We start from the raw sequence: 22,325 nt of genomic DNA on the forward strand, positions 1-22,325 counted from the left end.
GCCTCCAACAGTGCATTCATGGGAGTGGTATGGGGCAGCCCGATTACACTTTCTCCTCAAAGAATCAGCCTGGGACCCTCAGGCACACATAGGAAGGAGGATGAGCAGGTGCACACTCCGGGCCCATCCATCCAGGTGACTCCGTGAGTGTCCAGCCAATCCGAATCCACCCATCCTATGACCACAGTAGCTCCAGCTCCACAGGCCAAGGAGGGTGCCACTGCCACACAGCAGGACCCCAAACGCATGCCCAGGCCCTCCAGGTCTCAGCACTCCAGAGGACTCCTGTCAACGTCATCACAGAGAGGGTGTAGCAGTCAACAGGCTGTCTCCACCACCACTATAGATGTCCAGGGGTACCAAGACATGGCGGCAGGGTTAAGAAACGTAAGAAGATGTAGTTGCACAGCCTTAGCATGGGTGTTATCACTTGTACATAATGTTCACTATTGTCAATAAATTCCCAAGAATGTCTCCCTGCCTTGTTCTGATGAGTAGTGTTCATGTCACTCAGATGTGAAACCTTCCTGCACAAGATAGAGGCAGGTGTCTCAGTCCAGGGCCTCTTCTTGTGCTTTGTGCAGCCTTCAGACCAAAGCGATAGTCCCGTTTCACGCTTACTGGACACATTACTGATGCCTGCACCTCAATGGTGCTTGTCATTGCTGCCAGAATGTTGTGGGCAGGTGCCACAGAGTTCCGTCATTCTCTCTGTGTGCTCTCAGCACCTTTAAGGTGGGGCTGGCCCCCATCACACCAGCATCTGTGACCGGTGACACTGTGCTCCTGAAGGGCTCAGGTGCTGAAGGCTGACAAAGATCAGATGCTTTTAAAGTTTCATGGCTGTGTCTCTATGATATGACCCTGATCAAAGAGTGCAAGTGAGCTACCCTAGGCCAGACAGGAGTCAGACATTCTCAGAGGCTATGTGAAGATCTATGGAGTGTCCTCACTGCATGACCTCATCATCCTCCTGCAATCGAGCGACTATTACGGCTTCCACTGTGTTTCCATGACAGGAGCATTATCACAGAGGGTATGTACACTGCCATAAGCCAGTCTGAAGTCAAACTTCACAGATGCAATGTGAGGATCTATGGGGTCACCTCACTGCAAGTCGTCATCATTCTTCACAAATCTAGCAGTTATGAGGGCCTCCCGAGTGCAACAGACTCGTCTGGCGAGTGCGAGGGTCTTATCACCATCGTCACCTTCGAGGACCTCCTCATCCTCATCACCGTCGACGTCCTCCTCATTGGAGGAGACCTCCAGCTCCTGCATCTCCTCCTCAGCCAGCTCCTTTCCCCATTGCAGCGCCAGGTTGTAAAGGGCGCAGCAGACAACGACGACGATGCATGACATCCTCTGTGGACTAAGACACCCTCTGTGGACTGTATTGCAGGGCTCCACCGGACCGGTCCAGGCTCCAGAACCTCATTTTCAGCATCCCGATGGTCTGCTCCACCAAGCTGCGAGTTTCAGATGAGCCACGTTATTCCTTCACTCTGCTGCAGTCTGAGGCCGCCGCACGGGTCATCAGCCATGTCCTCTGTGGGCAGCCCTTGGTCTCTAAGGAGCCAATCCTGCAGCCGCTGTGGACCATGGAAGATGTCAGGGATCTATGACTGACTGAGAATGTAGGAGTCATGGATACTCCCTGGAAACTGTGTGCAGACCTGCAGGATGCGTTTGTGGTGGTTGCATACCAGTTGCACATTGAGCGAATGGAATCCCTTGCTGTTGACATAGTTGACCGCGTATTGCGACGGAGATCTGAGCGCTATGTTAGTGCAGTCAATCACACCCTGCACCTGTGAGAAGCCTGAGATCTCAGCAAATCCAATCGCTCTTGCTTCTTGGCTGTTCTGGTCCTGGGCGAAATGCATAAAGTTGTGTGCCCTCGCAAAGGTGGCGTCTGTGACCTCATGGATGCTTTTGGGGGTGGAGGCTTGTGATATCTCACAGAGGTCACCTGTGGAGCCCAGAAAGGAGCCACTGGGGTAAAAATTGAGCACCGCGGTCACCTTCACAGCCACTGGCAGTGGATGACCTCCATGTCCCCGTGGTGCCAAATCCTGCAGCAAGTGGCAGATGTGACTGACCAGTTCCCTCGACATCGCAGTCTTCAGCGACACTGGTTCCACGTCATCTGCAGGAATGAAAGGCGGCTTCTATAGACCCTGGGTCTAGCCAGACGCCGACCAGCGACGGCTCACCGTGGCTTTTCAGCGGCATGTGTGAGAGGCCCAGCCACCCCTTCTTCCAGAGAGTGTGCCTCCTCCCTCTGTACAGCCAGGCGCCTCTGTTGCTCTCTTCTCCGTCATCTCCTCTCCCTATAAACCATGTGGCATACAGCCAGTTCACCAGGCTCCATATTGCTGATGTACTCCTCCTGCAGGATGAAAGATGAGAACGCGTGGGTTAGTTTGGGTATACTAAGAACATCTCTTGGTTAAGTCTGAAGGCCCCTTAATGCATCCTGGACATTGCTGGCCACCAATTGGCTGCCCGAAATCCCACCTTCCTCCGCCCCACTCCACCTGACTGATTGGCGGCAGCCTTGCCCAATGTACTGCATGCTGTGCTCTCAGCTCAGGTGCAGGCTGCACTATTAGCTTGAACCATGGGGGAGACCGGTCCAAACCGGGATGATGTCATTGCAAGGGGCTGTGAGCACCTCCACCAGTGACTGCTCCATGGCTAGCTTTAGCAAGGAGATTGTACAACGTGCCCAGTCGCCTAACTGATCTGCAGTCCACTAAAACGCTCATTAGTTTGCAGTCCGTGTCCGAGGGGTGAACAGCTGTGGAGTACTTGGTGGTACTTTCATGCCTCTGTGTTGCTTGAGTGGACAGATAAGCTAGAGGCCCGACTCCAAGCATGTCAATGTGGCTGCGTCTGAACTGTCTCAACTGTGGCAGAGTAGTCATTTTATATAAGGTTTCCCTAATGCGTGGCCACTTCCCTCCCCCCACACCCCGCACGTGCTTGTGCTCTATCTTCAACCACAGGGCAGCCCTTTCCCCCTACACCTGCAACCCGTCTCAACCTTGAAGTCCAACAGGCGACCCGGATGAGTGCTGTGCAACGTCACTGTGTACTTACCTCCGAGTTCCCCTCGGAGTGCAGCCTGCCAAGGGCACACCTTATATATGCTGTTGTGAAACATGTTGGCTGGGCGGTTGATCCAGTGGGGTGGGGGGCAGGCTATGGGAGGGTGGGCGGGAGATGATTTCCGGCGGGCTGGCCTTATAATGATATGCTGATTTATTACAATGAGGTTCTCGACGTCCGATGGTGGGAAACGCGGCCTGCCATTGATGGGCTGAGTGGACGATCGTAAACTGGTTTCACGACGTTGTGGAACCGATTTTTGGGCTTCTTGCCGCTCATGCTGCTGAGCACACCTGATGCCAGAGGACACGGACAATTCTGCCCTTTGTCTTTTTGAAATCTATCCCACAGATTAACACAATTTAAAAAATGACAGTGGATTAAAAGAAAATATTTTCAAGATTTATATTCCACTGACTAAAGGCTAATTGAATACAAAAGTAAAAAAAATGCTTCAAATGCGCATTGGGTTAATCATGTCTATGGCAGGTTTGTGGTGTTACAGTTTTCACTGGCATTGATTTTAGAATTTAGTCACACATGTCCAAGCAGTGTTTTTTCTTGGGTGGGGTTTAGTTAGCAGGAGAACTCAGTGCTGGTGAATTGTGCTGGTTTCAAAGCAGATGCAATTCTGAAGCAGTATCTGCAGCTTAACTTAAGCATTTCATTATCATATACAACTATTTGGTGCCACCCAGTGGTTATCTTTTAATTACTTCCAACAGACACGCCCACAGTGACTGCTTGGGCTGGATTTTCTTTTTTTAAGGAAATTCTGGGGATTTTAAATTATAAAATGGTGTGGAAGACCTACCAACTGAAATCTGCCAAGGAAATTTCCTCAAAAGTGCTGCTAGCCCCTTTAATGCCAGTTTAGAGATTAAAATAGGGTCAAGTGGCATGGTCCACCATCCACTCCATATCCCCAAACTGACCCTAATTAATACCACCAGGATATAAAATATAGTATGTGCAGTGCAGCAGTAAAGTGTGATCTAAAGAGAAGGTGAGTGGTTTCCAGTCAATTAGCACTGTTGCTTTCCAGAGCTCCTGTGAATGTTTCAGCTGTAATAACTTAGAATTCACCAACTCTTCAGGTGGACAGACACTAAGGACCAATAGCAACTCCGTAGGAAGGCATAGTGGATGATAGAACCTGATGGAATCCATCTAAATAGATAACAAATGTAAACCATAAGCAGACAGAATTTCACTGCTGGGAATGCTCGATTCTCCGAAACCTCCTAAACGGTGTAAAATTCCACCAATCAGACAAAATACTGGGAGCAGGAAGGAAAATGGGTCATTAATTCTGGGTATTTTCCTAAAGGGCAGCACAGCCAGAAATAGATTTAAAGGAACATGAGGGAACAACTCAGACAAATCAATTTAGGAAGTGTTGTTGAATAACAATTCAGTGGTCGGCAATGAGAATATTTTAAAACTATGATGCTGATAATGCAAGATAAATACGTTTCCAAAACCAGCGACCTCTTATCAAACAAGCATGACCCTAAATAGATTAACTAAATAAGCCTGAGGAAAAGCTCTGCCCAGCGTTTTTTAGTTGGCATGTGGGGGGCGGGCCTGACACACCAGCGCATAAAATGACGCGCGATGACATCGGGCGTGTGTCCCAACCTCATCGCGCTGTCTCGTGATGTTTCGTTCGGTGGGCACACGCCAGAGTTGGTGGCGCGCCTGCTGATAACTGATAGACCTATTAAGGCCATTAACAGATTAATTAATGTCAAGTTAACGCTGCCCATCCAACCTTACAGTTGGCGGGCAGGTGAAAAGGCCAAGCGGCCTTTACATTTTTTAGAAAACCTCATCCACAAGTGGGATGAGGCTTCCTAAAGCTTTTACGAATTAAATGAGAAGTTTACCTGAAAAATAAAAACATGTCCCATTTCATGTGACACAGCCACATGAGAGGACATGTTTCATTAAATTTTTATTGACTTTATTTGTTGTTTTCAAAAGCGCTTCAACCTCCCTGAGGCATCTCCGAGCCTCAGGGAGATTGAAGCGCATGCGCACGAAAGAGCGTTGGCCCCTCCTCTCCACCCCCGCACAGGTAGTGCGCTACCGCTCGCGTATTACGTTGGGCGTGCCTTCATTGGCCCGCCTGCGTAAAATGGCGGTGCACACCCGATCGCGCACGGCAGTAGGGTTCCTGACCGCCCCCGCCCGCTCCCGCTAAGCCCACCTGACGCGAGAAAAATTCTGCCCTATAAATCTTACAGAGAGCAGGGAGAAGGATCACACTGAGGTGAACACGTGAAAATGCAGAAACATGTTAAAAGGGTGATCAGAAGGCCAAAGAGAAACCTGGAAAAAAACTCACAGAATATAAACTATCAGCTGAGATTAAGTATAATCATAATTTCCCTGTAATATCTGAAAGGTAGGAGGGCAGTCAGTGGAGGGATGAAAATCATAATAGTTGCAAATGGCCTTGAAATTGAGGATTAACATAAGCTAAAATTCTGAATGAATATTTGTTCCAGTGATTTGTAGGGAAAGGCATGGACAAAACTGCCCTTGTCAAACAAAGATATTCCATGTAAAGTAGTTAAATGAAATGGAAATCCTGGACAAGCTAGATGGGCTCAAAACAAATAAATTCCCAATGATAAATGATATTTATCCCAAAGTGCCAATTCATGAGGGGCAGATTTGTGAGGCGCTGACAGTCATCTGAGAGAGTAAATGGATACTGGGTAGGTCACCAGAGATAGGAAATAGGCTAATGTGATGCCTGTGTCCAAAAAAAGGATGATCAGACAGATGACAACAAGCACACGCCCGCTTATTCCATTTCCAAAACAATATTTCATAAAACTCAGAATTTTTAGGTCGGTGTGTGGGCGCAATTGGTGGGTCCAGGATAGGCCGGGGAACGGACCGCAGACTGCGTTTGGCCCCTGACCAATTAACGGCTAGCCAGTGTGAAGTGGGCGCTGAAATGCTCGACGCTGCCAGGGTAGGGGTGGAAGGAGGGCGCCGACAGGATGCTAACATAAGTGCGGGCGAGCGCTGAATGAAAGCAGAGAGCTGCCTCAGGGAGCTGAAGACTTGAAAACAATTAAACAAAGTTTTTAAATTCAGGAGAAAAATGTCCAAGTATCGATAAAAATGCTGTCCATAGATTTTTATTTTTTAAAATTTAATATCAGAAACCTCATCCTGCTCTTGAATGAGGTTTCATGAAAAATGTAATGTCTGCCTGGCTGATTCGCCCGTCCGCCAATTGTAAGGTTGGACGGACTACGAAAAATCAGAGACAATTACAACTTTAATACACTAATTGGCCTCTTAATTGTTGATGGGCGCGCTTCCAACTTTTGCACGCGCCCACCAACCGAAATATCGCGCGGCGGTGGGATGATGTCGGGACATTCGCCCGATGTCATCTTGTGCAAGATCGCGCACAATCGGGTCAGGCACGCACTTGCCTGCCGCCCTAAAGATTCTGCCCATCGTTTTTGAACACTTTTCACCTTAACCTGTCTGTTCCAGTATTAACTGCCCTAGCTTTTTGTTTCAATTATTGCGGTTGACATTAAAAAATAGCTTGACCTGCAGGCAAGAAAAGTGTTACAAAATCGAATAGTAACAAAAAAATCAAATCAAACCAAGCTGAGTCCATGATGTTTCACAACCCTTTTATTTCATGAGCTAGTGGTTTCATATTTCTGTGGAAAAGAAATAAATCTGGTAAAATATATACATGCAAAAATGAAACTGTCCTGTAAATACAGCATGTAATTGGTTTTTATGCTAAGAGCTTGTATAATGGTAAATACAAGTGATATTGGATTGGCAGTGATCCATGGTGATGTTCACCTACAGAAAGACCAGAATAACCTATTGCTTTAAGTAACTGTGATGAGATTTCTGTTAAGTCAAATAGAACCTCAAAGTTAATGTGCTTAAATTCGTAAATGTCTGTCTTGTCTCAAAGAAGCAATCAAAATATTTGACAAGTGATTAAAAATGTTTACACAGTGGCATACATTTCATTTTTCTTTTTCAGCACAATATACATATAAGCATATAATGTTTTCTATTATCAATACACCATATAAAAAGACTGGATTTTACTTTTATACAAATAGTGCATCACATCAACAATTCTTTTTTTAAATTACTAAATCTCAGCAACATTTGTCTGCAAAAATGTACATAATTTAAAAAAGGTACATATCCATATTGTTAAAACACATTTTTAGTTACCCTCATTTCTATTATCCTTCATCCATATAACTCAGCCGTCTTCCATACTTCACAAGCATTACCCTATCTTAATCAAATTTATTAACACGTAGAAGTGGTGCATTAATGCATCATTTAAAATTAGTTAGGAATAGCTGAAGATAGAACCGGAAATTAGGAATGTCACAAAAGAAAGTTCAGCTCTGAGTACTGCATTGGGAATGTTCAACACAGCACCACGGATCAGCGGATGATAAAGCATTGGACGGGTAGTGGAGGCAGGGGAAATCAGAAGAAAGGGCAGGGACTGGCTCTCAGCAGGCCGCCCTTTTCTCACAATCAGACACAGTGTGCCTGACAAGAGGGACCCTATCTGGGAGTCCATAAGCAAACATGACGGGGTTTGCTTTTTGGACTCCCAAGTGGCGACTACACCACCCACCACAGGCTGGATACCAGCAGTGGTGAGATGCAGCCCTTAAGTGGGCATCAATTGAATCCTTAAAGGCCTCAATTGACGTCAAGGTGGGAAGCCTTGCCTTCCCGCCCCAGATGTAATCAGGATGGAGGTGGGAGGGAGGTGGGGTCCCCACCTGACATCCTCCCACCCAATTAAATGGCCCTCTGCCTCCAAACTCGCCTCAGGGGAGCTCAGTAAATTCCACCCATTGATCCCCATTCTGCTCAGTTCCAACTTTGAGCCATGTGACACCCTGCAGCCACAACTGAGAGGTTTGTGGCACTTCCAAGCAGCTGGTTATAAGAAATAGAGGCAGTCGTCTGCATGCTTGCATTCTCAGCTGCAAGGCGGTGGACAATGACCAAGAAAAGTCATTTACAGAGAAGAAAATAAATTTCAGCTTTGAAGTAAACCTGCCGAAATTGGTAAACACAGAGGCTGGATGGGAATTAAGTTGCTACATGTAGCTTTTCGTTACCCATGACCAGAAAGTCTTCTGTTGAGATGAAAAAGATTATTTGAAGGATAATTTAGAATGGAGTTGTGTTTTAAGTTAAAGTATAGAGTTTGATGAAGACAGTATAGGGAAATTTGGATCCGGGAGACAAAATGAATGGGAGGATGTAGATTATTTGTGGGAAAAATGAAAATTAGTGCAGGTTGCTGTGGAATTTGGTAAAAGGAAGAGACTCCTGAAGGCGGTAGATTATTGTGGAAACATGGGTGGAAAAGCTTACTGAGGCCCAAAATTTTGAATTGTTCACATATAAATGTTAAATTTTGACAATTTCCATCCTAGCACCATTATGTGAATATTCTGATGTTATTGAAGATGGGAAGATCATTAGTCTCACTGTTCACAAAGTCATGGAATGATACAGCACAGAAGGAGACCATTTGGCCCATCATGCATGTGCCTGTTACTAAGAATCATTTAGCAAGTGCCCATAAATAAAGGAGAATTCCTGCTGCATTTAAATGCATTTAAAATGGTCTTTAATTTGTCTCCAAGCAACATTCTGCAACAACTGCAGACTGTTGATGACAGGTGCACAAACCACCTAGATTGGAATGTTTATTTGAGAAGTTAGTGAGCAAAACGTTAAAAAGAGGACATACATAATTATTGCAATTAGCAACTGGGGCGCTCCTGACCTAGGGGAAGAAATGTTCGATTCTGCTCTGCCCCATTCTGTCATTTTGAGCATCGCAAGAGAAATCTGTTTTAGGTGTGTGTCATTTTCATAGGGAGAAATTGCTACATAATCTAGTGATGATAAAGACATTGCCTTTAAAAGTTACAGATTTTAAGAAAATGGTACCAGTTAAGTTTGGACCCTCTGTCTCACCAGTGACAGGCCTTAATTGTGGCACTAATGCTAGCCTGTGGCAACAAAGTGGGTATGGAATCTTGTCCTGTATTTTAAGTTCTTTGAGGGAAAGTGATCAACAAAGATACTCAAATGTGAGGTTGAGAAGGAATGTATCACATTGAATTAATAGTAAAATAAATAATGAGTTGGCTTAAAAATAGTTGAAATTTAAACTCTTTACATTTAGTTCCAATCTAAATTACATCTTACAGATTTGTCGTATTATATTGTAAAAATGGATACTTATGAAAAAAAGCAGAACACAGTGGAAGTACTCAATAGGACAGGCAGCATCTGTGGAGAGAAGAGAGAGGGAGATAGAGATTCGATTCGGATGAAGGGTCACAAGGTCTGTGAAGTTGGTTAATATTATCTTCCTCTCTACAGATATTGACTGACCTGCAGAGTGTTTCCAGCATTTTCTGTTTTTATTTCAGATTTTCAGCAACTGTGGTATTTTGCTTGTTCTGTATGAATAAAATTTGGTTTCATCTCAATGATAATCAACTGCTACATTTCAGAACCTTATCCCCAATAATGACTTTGCAATGAGAAATGGAATATTGGATTAAGCTAGTGCAGGCTACAAGGATAGTTGTTTTTTTTTCAGAGAGAGGAAGTAAATGAGGGGTAAAACAGGAGAAGATTAATATTGCACTTAATCACAGCTATAGCTAAGATTTGGGTAAAGCAAATTGAGTCATTAATAAAATTAAGTTCACCCCATGTTTGATTGAAGGATAAGTAAGAGAGCAAGTAAATTGAAACATTGTAAGGTTTAGGCCAGATTTTCCTGTCGGTGATTTGGGGGCAGGGGCCCGCTCGCTGACGGAAAAATGACACGGGATGACGTCGGGAGGAACCCTCAACGTCATCCCGGTCCATTTAAATTTTTAGGAATGCGGGCGGACAGCGAAATCAGCTGTCCACCCACCGACCTGTCAATGGCCAATTGAGACCATTGACAGGATCATTAAGCTCATTGAAAGACCTGTCCGACCAACCTTAAGGCTGGCGGGCAGGCCAGGAGCCCCAGCGGGCTTCTGAAAATGGATAAAACCTCATCCATTGGCGGGATGAGGTTTCATCTCAGTTTTTAAAAAGTTTATTAAAGTTTCACTCATATTTATTAACATGTCCCATCTCGTGTGATAGTGTCACATAAGGGGGACATGTTCATAGTGTTTTTCTTTCTCTATTTTTAAAGTTTTTTAAACATTCAGCACTCTCCCCGAGACAGCACTTAGTCTCAGGGAGCAGTGCGCTCTTTTGTGTGCATGCGCGAAAGAGCGCACTTTGACAGATGGGGAATCCCCCCCACCCGCACAGGAAGCGCATAGTGCTTCCTGTCAAGGAGGCCGCTGGGCGGGCCTTAATTGACCAGCCCACATAAAATGGTGGCTGGCCCCGTTTTGGCAGCAGAGTTCGGCTGCCCGCCTGCCCATCAAGGTCAAAATTCTGGCCTTAGTTTCAGTCTGAAGATACAGTCTAAGCAAATCAACAGGAGGAATTACTTATATAACATTCTGGGAAACACATCACTGGTACTTTGTTCATCTTGCACTTTGACCAACTTTGTTATTTCTCCCAATGATAGCTATTTTACCTGGATATTCAGATTTATATCACATAACCATACATATTGCTTGGATACTATATTTAATGCTTTCTTTGTCTAAGAAAACAGTTTTTAGAAGCTTTTTTAAATCAGTTTTGAAAAGCCTAAATTACTTACATGTTATAAATATGCAGGTGTTGTGATGAGAAGAATATGTTCAGCTATATGGAGGGGGACATTATGAAACAAAACCTGACAGCATGCGCCAGTATCTGAAATTTGAGCTATGACTGATTCCACCTAAAATTATACACATTATCTGCACATATCAAAAGTGTAATTTAGTGATAGAAAACAAAACTGGAATGCTACTGAAGAAAAACTACAATCTATTTCATTTCTAGGTTGCTTAAACCTAATTTAAATTGTCAGAGTAAAGTTCCATCACCAGTACTATCTTAATGACTTGCTTTAGTTAGGAGGAAATATTCACATTGTCTCTTCTTCCCAGTCCACTCCATGGTAACTGTACTTTAGCATAGTTGCACCTAAGAGTCACCAAGCATTTGGGTCATCAGTTGGTGTGGAATAGTCTGCTGGCCCATGTCATACTATAGAACTTTTTTGACCTGTGGGTGGCACTGCAACACCAAGGTACTCTGGATTCTCAGCTGCAGTATTAATAATGTGACCATTCACCTTCGTGTGTTTCGGAAAAACGTTCTGCTGGTATTCAGGATTGTCCAGGCTCACATTGTGGGTTATATTTCGGTCCCAGTGATTCAGATGCTCAAGCCCCACTTTGCTACTGGGTTCAGAGGCATTCACATACTCTGGGTTCTTCCCTGCATCAGGGAATGAGTTCAAATAATGAGAATCAGCAGCAGGACTGAGAGGCATAAGAAGGTCTTGGTAGCCTGGGTTTTCCATATCAGAGACTGGGTTTCTCAAGTTATTAGGAAGTGGGTTTCTTTTAATTTGGTTGATGTATTCTACAAAACAAAAAGGAAAACATGTTAACAAAATAAGCCACTGAAAATAACATTCATCTCTTCTTGCTAAATAAATGTGAACAGGTGAGAGGAACATGTCAAATTTTGGGGCAGGTTTTCTGATGAATTTTATATCCTATAAACGAGACACAACAGCTTAAAAACCTACCTTGACAAACATATAATTTTTAATAAGATCACATTTTATCCTGATGAATTGTTCAGTTGAGGCATTTTTTCATGAAGTGAGCAACTGTTTGAATAGCCTTGATCAAAAAACTAATTGCAGAGTACAGCTAGACATTGCATTTTCCCCAATGTATAAAACGATGGTACGAAACTAGTGTAAGTCACAAATTTATTCATTGCTTATAATTTAGTTCAAGCGTCAAAAGAGAACAATATCATAGTATTAGTTGCACAAACCTGGGGCTGGTTGGAAACATCCATTTATGTCAACATCATCAGGGGGTATTGTTGGATCAGAACTATAGCGTAAAATTTCACTGTCTTCTCTCTTAGGCATTCCTTGATGCTGTACATTTAACAATAAAAAGGGAAGAAAACATAATGGAATTGTTGATTTGCCTTTCACAACTGAAAATTTTAAATTTCTGTTAGATACTAAGCCATGTTAGAATGAATTGCCACACCATATTTTCAGCTTCTCTGAAGAACATATGAACGTACAAATTAGGAGCAGGAATAGGCCACTTGGCCTGCTCCACCATTCAATAAGATCATGGCTGATCTGGTTGTAACCTCAGCTCCACATTCCCGCCTACTCCCAATAATCTTTCACCCTTTTGCTTAGCAAGGATCTATCTACCCTTGCCTTAAAAGTACTCAAAGGCTCTGTTTCCATCACCTTTTGAGGAAGAGGGTTCATGATCCTCAGAGAAAAAAATTCTCCTCATCTCTGATTCAACTGGAGTTCTAGATTCTCCCACATGAGGAAACATCCTCTCCACATCCACCCTGTCAAAAGACCCATCAGAACTTATATGTTTCAATCAAGTCATCTCTTACCATTCTATATTCCAGTGGATACAAGCCTAGCCTGTCCAGCCTTTCCTCATAAGACAACCCACTCATTCCAGGTATTAGTGTAGTAAACCTTCTCTGAACTGCTTCCAATGCATTTACATCCTTCCTTAAATAAGGAGACCAATACTGTACAGAATACTCCAGATGTGGTCTCACCAATAACTGAAGTATAACCTCTCTAGTTTTGTATTCAATTCTCCTTGCAATAAATGATAACATTCTATTAGCTTTCCTAACTACTTGCTGTATCTGCAGACTAACCTTTTGCACTTCATGCCCTAGGACACCCAGATCCCTCTGCATCTCAGAGCTCTGCAATTTCTCGCCATTTAGATAATGTGCTTTTTATTCTTCCTGCCAAAATGGACAATTTCACATTTGCCCACATTATACTCCATTCGCTGGATTTTTGCCCACTCACTTAACCTATCTTTATCCCTTTGTAGCTTCCTTTTGTCCGCTTCACAACTTACTTTCCTACCTATCTTTGTATCATCAGCAAATTTAGCAACCATACCTTCGGTCCCTTCATCCAAGTCATTTATACAAATTGTAAAGGAGTTGAGGCCCCAGCACTGATCTCTGTGGCACTCCACTCGTTACAGCTTATCAACCAGAAAATGACCTATTTATGCCTACCCTTTGTTTCCTGTTAGCTAGCCAATCTTCCATCCATGCCAATGTTACCCTCTATACCATGAGCTTTTATTTTCCGCAATAACCTTTGCAGCACCTTATCCAATGCCGTCTGGAAATCTAAGTACAGTATATCCACTGGTTCCCCTTTATCCACAGCATGTTACTTCTTCAAAGAACTCCAATAAATAGGTTAAATGTGATTTCCCTCTTACAAAACCATGCTGACTCTGCCTGATTACCTTGAATTTTTCTAAGTGCCCTGCTATAAAGTCTTCAATAATAACTTCTAACATTTTCCCCATGACAGATGCATGATACAGCACATCTGATATTAATTTGTACTCAATTTCAAACAAATTTATTTTCTTTGCTAAGGAGAACAGGTTCTGTATAGCTTTATCTTTAGTCAATAAAATTATTTAGTGTAGTTCAATTATGAACTTTACTATTTGCTTCTCTTTAAGCACGCAGTGCAGTAAAAATGGAAACCTGACTGAGCTGCTCAGAGTCCATTCAAAGGTTTAATTTAGTTTCAAAGCTGTAAAAAATTAATTGGTGGGACTTTCCTTGGTGATTCTCAATCGATGGAAACCTCAGAATAGACATGACAAAAGGTATGTGCCGATCTGCTGTCGAAGGTAAAGCAGTTGATCAGGAGAACCTCTGAGGTAATTCCTAGCGACTGGACCCATGACAAGTACTGCAAGTATTTTCTGCAGTAATATTCTCCCTTCCTTTCCTGAAGGCACTGCTTTCGGATGAGGTACAGTCCCACAGTTGTGAGCAGCTTTCCCAGGCACCTCACCCAAATGGTCATTCTTCTTGTACTGTGAATGGTGACAATCTATCAATTGTAGCAGGCATGACAGTGCAGCCAGATATCCAGATGTGAGCAGTTTCCAGCTGGGGTAATTGGATTGTGACTGTGAATCAGAGCATTATGCTGGGTCTCTGGGTTACTAGTCCAGCGACAATACCACTATGCCATTGCTTCCCCTTAATGTTATGAACAGTGTCATTGATCAGCTTCCCTTTGATAAAACTTCATTAATATAGCAACTCAAATATCATAGAAATAGTAACATTGCAGCTTCAAAGTAATAGAGAGTCAGTTTGGATGAGTAACAAATGCTTTGACCAGTTAAATGTTGGAACTGGAAAGGGCTGCTCTTACTTTCCAAAGCTAATTTATAAAAGTTCAAGAACAATGGTTTGTAAAAGTCTACCAGTTTGTATTTCATTAAAATAGAAACAAATTCATTCAACACACCTGCAGCACAGAGAAAAAAATACATTTCTGCATTTTTCCCAAAGAGATGCACCAAGTGTTACAAACTGCTGGATCCTCCATTAATCAGGGAATGAAAGAAATAAATGGTGTAGTGGTGCTATTTACTTGACGCTAATTAATGTTTCTTTGAAAATTCATTCTAATTTTCTCTGCTTCATTTCTGACTCCATCTTTTCTCTGGCAGCTAAGACATAACCTTGGCCTTGAGATGAATTTCTGACCTTATGACCAGTCCTATCATCATTTTTTTCAGCGGCCACAGCTCCTCTGCTGCCGAAACCCTCATTCATATCTTAGCTGCCTCTAGACTTGACTATTCCATTGCACCCCTGAAGGCTCTCGCACATTCCACCCTCCGTAAACTGGAGATCTTCCAAAACTGTGCCATCTGTGATCTTACACTCATCAAATCCCCTGCACTCATAGCCCCTGTGCTCTCTAACCTACACTGGCTCCTAGTTAAGGAATGATTTTAAAATTCTCATCCTTGTTTGCAAATCCCTCCATGGCCTCACCCCTCTCCATTTCTGTAATTTCCCCCAATCCCACAATCCTCTGAAATATCTGCACTCCTTTAATCTTGGCTTCTTGAACATCCCTGATTTTAATTGCTCCACCATTGCTGACTGCGCCTTCAACTGCCAAGGCTCTAATCTGTAGAATTCCTTTCCAAGAACTCGCCGCCTCTCTTTCCTTCTTTAAGACACTCCTTAAAACCTAACTCTTTGACCAATTTTGGCCATCTGCCCTAATATCACCATATATGTCTCAGTATCAAATTTTACTTAGTGAAAGCTCCTGTGAAGTACCCTGGGAACATTTTATTACGTTGAAGGGGTCATATAAATAAAAATTGTTGTTGTTGCTGGCGAAAATCAATGATTTATGAACAGACTGTGGATCTGTCTTGGGAACTGCAACCATTATCATTCTCCTCTCCTCTCTTACTGCCAACAAACCAAACCCCAATGCACAACTTGGACTATCATCTTTCTTGAAACAGAATTAATGTTTCAGGTTGATGACCTTTCATCAGAACAGCTTTCTCTCTCCACAGAGACCTGCTGAGCATTTTCTGTTTTTATTTCAGGTTTTCAGCATCTGCAGTATTTTGCTTTTGCCACCACCTTTCTTAACTTGCCCCACCCTCACTCAAGTTATTACTCATGCAACACCCTGGCTCTTATCCACATAAAGGGTTGAATTTTCCCCGTGGGTGTTGGGACACTGCCGTTGGGACCAAACGTGGGTGCTGCGCCCACTCAGTGCATCGACCGGAACAACACTATGTTAAACGGCTTACTAACTGGCTGCCTTCGCATTCACTGTCCTTAGGGTCAGGGAAGTGGGAGGCCCAGTAGGAGGGCTTGCGGCAGTGTCCGGAAGTAGACCCATCAAGAGAGGTCCTCTCTCTTCATTGGTGAGAAAGATGGCAAAGTACTGTAAGAAACCCCAGGATGGAGAGGTGACCTTCCAGAAGAGTACCCACAGTCATTCCTGAGAACTGCGACTGCAGAGAGCTGCCAATTAATTCAGAAACTCATAGCCGGCCAACCTTCCAGTGAGTGGCACTTCTGCATCGTTGTCGGTCTTCGAACACACCGGAGGCCTGTGCGACACTGGGAAAGTTGCAGCATTGGAATTGAAGTGCTGTAAAAAAGGGGGCGCGGCCTCCTGGAGTCCACTGGAACTAGGCTTTGCTGGGGCCTGCGAGGAGACTTTTGATGCAGACCCAAGCAGCTCCAGCGAACAGAAGTGTCAGTGTAAGTTTCAAAGGCAGGTAGGGATGTATTTATTTCTTCTAATTCCTGCAGGCCAGCACTTTCTGACACTAGTCGGAAGTTATGGCCCAGACACACAGATTAGAAATCAGAAGTGAGTCTAGAAATAAAGGTTAAGAAAAACTATACGCATCAGTCTTTTGGCTTGTCCGTGAGAAGTAGATGGCGAAATGCTGCAGCCATTAAGTTAGATGATTCCGGTAGAGCTGACTTTGACAGTTGAGCCGTAGATTTGGAGATTCTTGGCTCTGCAGGTTAGCTGAAAAGAGTTGTCCTGTTTCCTTTTCAACTGTGGAGCTTGTCTAGTTATAGACTGTGTTACCACACAGTCAGGTAAAACGCCAGGCACTTTCTCCCGCAGCTATTCTGTCTCCCCGACCTCAGTGTGCTTCTCTGAGACCACGGCGGGTACTATCTATCACCTTTGTTCCTGCAGGTCATTGCCAAGGAGCAGGTCGACTTAGTCCACAGGCAAACTGGGGACGACGCCCACGGTCACTGGTCCTGATACAAGGTCACACTCCAGATGTGCCCAGTATAAGGGAATGGGCATGTACCCTCCTTCAATCCCCTTTACCAACACCTTAGCACTTACTGCACTCTCTGGTGGGGTGGTCATGCCTTTTCCCAGCAGTAGAGTTTGGCTGGCCCCTGTATCCCTCAGTATCACTACAGGCTTACTAGCCTCACCCTGGGGAAATGTGGCCACCCTTCCTGAGGGTAGAAAATCCTTGTAAGCCTCAGGAATTTGGTTAACCTAATCCGACACTCAGGAGTGCATCTATAGAGATTCACAGCCACAGTCAGAGCCATATTCTGGTCTGCTATGCTTTCTGACTGACTCCCATTCTCTGCACTGGGTGTATGTGCCCCGATAAATCCCACTGGTTTTTTCCGTAACCTCCAGCAATTGGCCCGAAGGTGCCCCACCTTTCAGCAGTTAAAACACACAGACTTCTCAGCCTCACTTTTCATCTCAGCGCCACCCTTTCTGTCCTGAGGAGGGCCCCCAGCATTTCCCTCTCTCCCATGAGTGCTCAGTTTCCTATTGCCCTCTCCACCTCTTTCCAGTTGATTGGGGGGGAACTAGAGAAGGGTGTCTTCTGGGACAAGGGTTTGTGGATCAGTCCATAATCATCAGCCAGTGTGGCAGCCTGCCTGTCCCCTGTTACCCTCTGTTCCTTTAGGGGCGTTCTTATTGGGAAGGTAATGGAGTTTTTAAACTCCTCAAAGAGAATTATTTCATGGAAGCTTTCATAAGTGGCTTCTGTTTTAAATGCCTGTACCCACTGGTCAAAAGCCCCTGATGATGAGATGTTTTAGTTTAAACTCCATTTCCCACTCTCTGTCCTGAAATTCTCTCTTTTCTCTCCCATGCCCTTTCCTGTCTTTCCTCTCTTTCGTTCCTGAAATTCTAATTTCCGCTGCTCCAATTTTAATCTCTCTACCGCTACTCTATCAGTTTCATCATCCTCAATTTCCACCTGTAGACCGTTGACCACCCATTTTAAGATTTCAGGCGAAATTCTAATCCTAAGTGCCTCACTAAATCTTTTAACTGTTCGAGGGACCTAATTCTCCTAGAAAAGCACTGGTGTCAAATGTGGACATTTCTACACTTTAGCGGTACAGACTCAAGAAAGCCTTTTTGCAGTTTTTAAAAATTGGCTTCAAAAGAACAATTTGCTTTCCCCACTCCAATTCTTTCATTTCGTCTTTGGCAACAATTCCAGCACCGATCAACCAATTTGTTACGACGGGTCCCTGGGTGAGGTTCCCCCAATTTGTTATAATCCTGGATGAGATCCCCCAAATTGTTATGCTCCCAAGTGAGGGGGGATGAACTGGCATTTTTTATTCAACCTCCTCGGTTGGTCGCAACAATGTTAGTTTAAAAAGGATCCCTTCCCTCGTGGATACCTTTTCCCAGTCCAAATGTATTTATGTTTTAAAAGGAGCCAATTTAACCAGGCTTTCTTGAGTAAAAAAAAGTGATTTTATTAGTTACTAAAATGCGAGAAAAAATAATAAAATTATAATAAATAATAAAAACACACCACACATACACACAGATTAGCAGTGAGAAGTGAGCGCAGAAATAAAGGTCTTAAAAAAAAGCTATATGAATCAGCCTTTTGGCTTGTCTGTGAGGAGTAGGTGGTGAAATGTTGTTTTAACGTTGTGTCCATTAAGTTAGATGATTCCGGTAGAGTTGACTTTGGCAGTTGAGCCGTGGATTTGGAGATTCTTGGTTCTGCAGGTTAACTGAAAGGAGTTGTTGTGTTTCCTCTTAAACTGTGGCTTTGCTGGCTTGTGACTTGCTTCCAGCAATTAGTGAGAAAGGAACCAAGGTTTAAACTTCTGGAACCAAGAGGTCGTACAAATACCTAGGGTTGCTCTCCAAATGAAACAGAGCAAACCAAAATGCAGTGCTTTCTGTCAGATTAGGGGCATTGCTTGCTGATTTGGATTCCAAATTGTATCCCTCAAATTTACTACGTGAATTTCAGCAATCTAAGTAGCTTGTTGAGTTAGAAAATTGATACCTGCATCTTAAAGTCTAAATAATCTACATTAATTGACAGGAACAATATAACTGCCCTGAAATTTAAATTTCTCCTCCTACTCTAGAGACTTGAAGGCAAATTAACTAACATGTAAGTTTATCACTTTCCCCCTCACCTCATCTATTAGACCTTATAAACAAAAATCACTGTTATTTTTGATGACATTTTTATATTTTATCTCCCCCTCATTTTCAATAACTTAAATAGTCCTATAATAAATGATCTTGCATTGAAAGATTCACAATAAATGACCTTGTAAGATTTGTAAGAATAGAAGTGCTCATCCACTTGCCGATCGAGAAAACAGATTTTCTCACATCTTTAAATCTTGTCTGAATGAACTGATTAGGTTGGTGGAGTACAGAAAGCTTGGTTAAGTACTGAATGTTGCTAAACTAATGAAGTCTTGTGTGTGGCTAAATTTTCTATTGATTGAACAAAATGCAACTACTGCTTAACGTGTTTTCCTTATCTACGCTGACAATTAATGCAGACGTAAGAAATTCGAGGCATGAGTTTGCTTTTCTACTTACGCCATTTCTGCTAATTAATGTTGATGAGTTGTTGCTCGTCATACTCTGTTGGCAAAAATCACAAGTAGAAGATAAGCAAAGGGTAGAAACATTGAGGAAGCAGAAATGAGACATACTGTTTGAAGTTCTCATGGCAAGATTCTTTCAATTACTAGATTTTGCTAAATTAGAAAAGGCTTTCTTTTTCATGTGGTGTAAGGTGATGTGATAAAACAGTGATACAGCGCTCCGTGATGTGCAGGGCTATCAATATCAGTTTTTATAGCATAGACCAAGAAACTGAAAGTCAATTATATGAACTCACGGGACTGTAATCCATGTTCAGAATTTATTGTCATGAATGAGAATCTCCTAAAGCCAATCTAAGTCACGCTTATCAAATTCTGGCATCAAATGGGCTCATTCTTAGAGCTGAATGTGCCAGGGTTCTAAAGCATAAAAATAAAATATTATTGCCCAAATTGTCACTCCCCTTTTCACATGAAACAAATTATTAGATATCATGGTGTTGAGAAGATAATGTCAAGCTGGAAACAGAATCACCCATTCGCACAGCCTTGAATGGTCTGTTGAGAACAGAAGAGTAATACAAATATGGCAATAATACGTAAGTATTGTAGCCATAATATTAAGCCACTGAACCATAAACTTTAAGAAAGGATCCATCACCTGCCAGAATTTCAAGCTGCAACTTGACAATTTAGGCTGGGAATTTACAACAGCTCAACAGGGGATCAAGTTCCAAATGACAATACATAGATTTTGGCCCAGCTTTTGTGGTAAAAATAACTACAAAGCGATCAGTGCTCACTGTTATTAAAGAGTAAACTGGACAGCAACTTCTGACGTCCTCACATGTGCAGTTAAATGCAGAAGTTGCTGTGCTAGCTGCCCTGCTTCTTTCTAAGGTTTACTGTACTAATGCCAAGGGAACATGCCAGAAATGTTAGGCTTGTCCATTCAAGTCTAAGTGAGCTTTGAGTGCCATAATAAGTTTTAATTAATGCCAAACTACCTCCTTGGCGCTGAAAATTAACTTTTACAAGTGTGGGAGAGTCATTTCTTCACATTTTAATTATAGTTGGAGATTTTTAAAAAATTGGAAAATGATTTATTTTTACTTTTTCTATTTCTCATATCTCAGACTTAATGCCAGCTTTCCTTCCCTCTTTTTAGTTCCCTTTCCTAACGCACACTTTCTGTTTAAGAGTACATGGCTCAGTAATGATTCTTCAATCTGATTGGTTAAGGACATTGTTTGCCCTACTTACATAGGTCCCAGTTCTCCTGTGCTCAACACAACCCAGGATCAGCATTGTTTTATCTCTACCTTTTGGCCTATTTCGATCCCTCCCCGCCATCCCACCCGCACTAGGGCTTTCTGTACCTTGCTCGTCCTGCTTTCTACCCTTAATGTCACCTATTAGCACATTTCTGAGCTAATATCACCACCGTCAACACCTCTTTGTCCTTTTGTCTATGACATCTTTTGGCAATCTCCACCTATCACTGGCCCTCTATCCAGCTCTACCTGTCCCACCCCCCTTAAACCAGCTTATATTTCACCTCTCTTCTATTTTTCCTTAGTTCTGTTGAAGAGTCATACGGACTCGAAATGTTAACTGTATTCCTCTCCGCAGATGCTGTCAGACCTGCTGAGTTTTTCCAGGTATTTTTATTTTTGTTTTTGTTTTGGATTTCCAGCATCCGCAGTTTTTTGCTTATGTCTTAGAGAATGCTGTGTTGTTTTGTAGTTCTAATAGTGGCAAGTTCTATTGCTAAAGCTCATAGTAAGTGTGTGGAACAGTGTAATTATAATGAACGACTGGTGGCGTTTGTTAGTCACTGACTGCAAAATCAGGGCAATTAACAGCCTTTTATTATTATATGGAATTGGAGAAAGCATCTGCATATTTTTCCCAACAGTTTAGACTAAGCCATGAGACTGAAACATGGAAAAGTAGAGATAGTGAAGCTTTACAATTCCACACAGATAAGTAAATTGTGACTAGAATTGTCTTTTGTTTCAAAATTGCATGGAATTAAGTTTTAAAAATTTGTAATTAGCATAGAAAATTAATTTACACTTGCTTTAAGAAACAATTAACAGGACTGCAGTGGTTCAAGAAGGCGGCTCAGCACCACCTTTTCAAAGTTAATTAGGGATGAGCAACAAATGTTGGCCTTGCCAGCAATGCTCACATCCCATGAAAGGATAATAAAAAAGAAACAGTTTCTGGCCTTGGCATTAGATTAAATGAAATTGTGATATACATGCAAAAAGGATGTTGTGAAATTGATCCACAAATTGAGAAACTCACTATTGATGTACATAAGGGTGTCCTTGATGTGGAAGGACTATTGAAGAATCCTGGATGAGGAACAAGGTATTCGTCGGCATCCACAATATCTTCCATTTCTTCTTCCTCCATTATGGTGCGATAAAATCTCGAGTCAGTTGGACTTGGTAGATGCATACGATCATCACCCTAGCAGAACAATCAGCCTATTAAAACTTCCTTCCTGACCTTTGCGATGCTGTTCCAATCTCAGTATAGTTTGTAAAATAAAAAATAACACTTAATAATCTATGCTATAGCAATAATTACTCTTGGAATATTCGCTCTAGAAAACAACCCAAATAATTATAGATGATGGGCCTGAACTTCTGCAGACTGGCAATCAGAGTCAGATTGCCACTCCACTCCTAGTTTCTTACTTCAAAATTTGATCCTTTCTCGTCCAACCT

At 42.8% G+C, this 22,325-nt stretch overlaps 1 protein-coding gene across 2 annotated transcripts in view; it reads right to left on the reverse strand.

Annotated features, from left to right (window-relative positions):
* Window positions 1–6,770: 6,770 nt before the first annotated feature.
* Window positions 6,771–22,325, reverse strand: part of egfra (epidermal growth factor receptor a (erythroblastic leukemia viral (v-erb-b) oncogene homolog, avian)) — a 356,316-nt gene continuing 340,761 nt past the window's right edge. For both annotated transcript variants that reach the window (XM_078538585.1, XM_078538586.1), the window contains 4 exons: window positions 21,898–22,065; window positions 19,577–19,621; window positions 12,145–12,253; window positions 6,771–11,718 (listed from right to left, as the gene is read on the reverse strand). In XM_078538585.1, the coding sequence (XP_078394711.1) occupies window positions 11,333–11,718; window positions 12,145–12,253; window positions 19,577–19,621; window positions 21,898–22,065 (708 nt within the window). In that variant the 3' untranslated portion in view covers window positions 6,771–11,332. The remainder of the gene's footprint in view (window positions 11,719–12,144; window positions 12,254–19,576; window positions 19,622–21,897; window positions 22,066–22,325) is intronic.

The sequence above is a fragment of the Cetorhinus maximus genome, chromosome 3, assembly GCF_964194155.1.
Source record: "Cetorhinus maximus chromosome 3, sCetMax3.hap1.1, whole genome shotgun sequence".
NCBI classification, from domain to species: domain Eukaryota; kingdom Metazoa; phylum Chordata; class Chondrichthyes; order Lamniformes; family Cetorhinidae; genus Cetorhinus; species Cetorhinus maximus.